General features: G+C 44.3%; 1 protein-coding gene across 1 annotated transcript; it reads right to left on the minus strand.

Moving 5' to 3' along the window:
• Nucleotides 1-106: 106 nt before the first annotated feature.
• Nucleotides 107-1,402, minus strand: TM35_000123290 (uncharacterized protein; the record flags this gene model as incomplete). Its single annotated transcript, XM_029025304.1, has 1 exon — nucleotides 107-1,402. One exon carries the CDS (start codon nucleotides 1,400-1,402, stop codon nucleotides 107-109), a length of 1,296 nt encoding a protein of 431 aa, XP_028883620.1.
• Between the last annotated feature and the right edge of the window lie 80 nt (nucleotides 1,403-1,482).

A 1,482-nucleotide genomic window follows, 5' to 3' on the forward strand; every position in this document is an offset into this window, starting at 1 on the left:
ATTTTTAAAAAGATTTGATATTCAACAAAAAGAAAAATTCCCTTTCAATGCATCCATATCCACTCAAACAAGGGTTAACTGTGCAGTTGCACCACGGGAACAACGATCAACAAACGACAGTACAGCCCAGCACACACATCGAAACAAGAAGCAGCAATAAGGGACTGTGCACCAATGCAGGACTGCTACTGCTGTCACTGAACTGTGTAACATTTAAAGGGACTGAACCTGTAGAGGGAGAATTAGTTAGCATATTTTGAGATTTCAATGTTTCAGCAGTGGTTGAGTTATTAGTTGTTTCCCTCTCTTCCTTAGAACCCCCGTCTCTGCCGTTTTCTTTTCTTACATGTTGGTCATTTTGTTGCTCCACAGTCGATATATTTTCATCTGTGTTTGGTCCATTTTCAGCTGTTGTTACGATTGATCCCTTTTCCCCATTATTGTTGGTTTCGTTCCCTGAACTGTTTTTAGTTTCCATTGTTACTGATCCATTTTCTTCATTTCTGTTGATTTGGACTTCTGTACTGTTTTCAGCTTCCGTTGTTTGTTTCTCGTGCTGCTCTTCATTTTTTGGTGCTGAACCAACGTTTTGTTGCTGTTCTTCTTCGGCAGCTTTCTCTGTTGCTTCTGCTGCTGCTGGTGCTTTTGCGGCTGCTATTGCAGTCTTTGGGTTTTGAATGGCTTCCTGCAGAAGCTTCGCAGCGTCATTCGCTGCTTGTTCCAGTTGTTCTGCCTTGGCAACCTCTGCTTTTGCGGCAGTGACATTCTTCTGCACCTCCGTTGCAAACTTTTCCGCTTCATTAGTTTTATCCACAGCAATCACTGGAGCCGCGGTCAACTTCACTAAAAGTTCCGATGGCGATCCTACCATTGAGTCTAATGAATCCAAATGTCCATTTGATGTTTCATTCACACTCTTCGCGGCTTCTAAAAGTTGACCCGCAGCATCGCCAGCAGCATCAGCGGCGTCATTTACAGCATCTGCAGCAGCTTTAACTTCTTGGGCCGCCCGAGTGCACTTTTTCACGAGTTCGTTGGCCTTGTTCTCCCTCTCATTATCTGCAACACTCGTTAAACCAGTTTTACTCTCTTTGGCAAATTGTGTGCACTCATTTGCTGCAGTCTCGGCATGTTTAGAATCTGTACTGTACTTATCCCTTGCTTGACTCAGTAACTCAGCTTTAATTGTTGTGTTCTTTTTTTCCTCCTCCATTTTAGCTGTCGAATCACTTATCTTCTGTAATATAGCCTCATGCTCAGCTGCCCTTGGTTCTTCAGGGGCAACATCTACATCTGTTAAAACACGTCCCCTACCACGTCTCGCATATGCCACACACGTACAGAAGTGCACAAGTACCAACAGGTACACCACGCGGCGCAGTTGGACGAACATCGTTGTCATGATTGTCACTGTGGGTTGCTTGGGTCTGTGGTAACAAGGAAGAAGAGAAGGAGAAACAACAAGAACACAAAGAGCAGTGC

Source organism: Trypanosoma theileri (assembly GCF_002087225.1).
Source record: "Trypanosoma theileri isolate Edinburgh chromosome Unknown TM35_Tth_12_V1, whole genome shotgun sequence".
In the NCBI taxonomy this organism is placed as follows: Eukaryota; Euglenozoa; class Kinetoplastea; order Trypanosomatida; family Trypanosomatidae; genus Trypanosoma; species Trypanosoma theileri.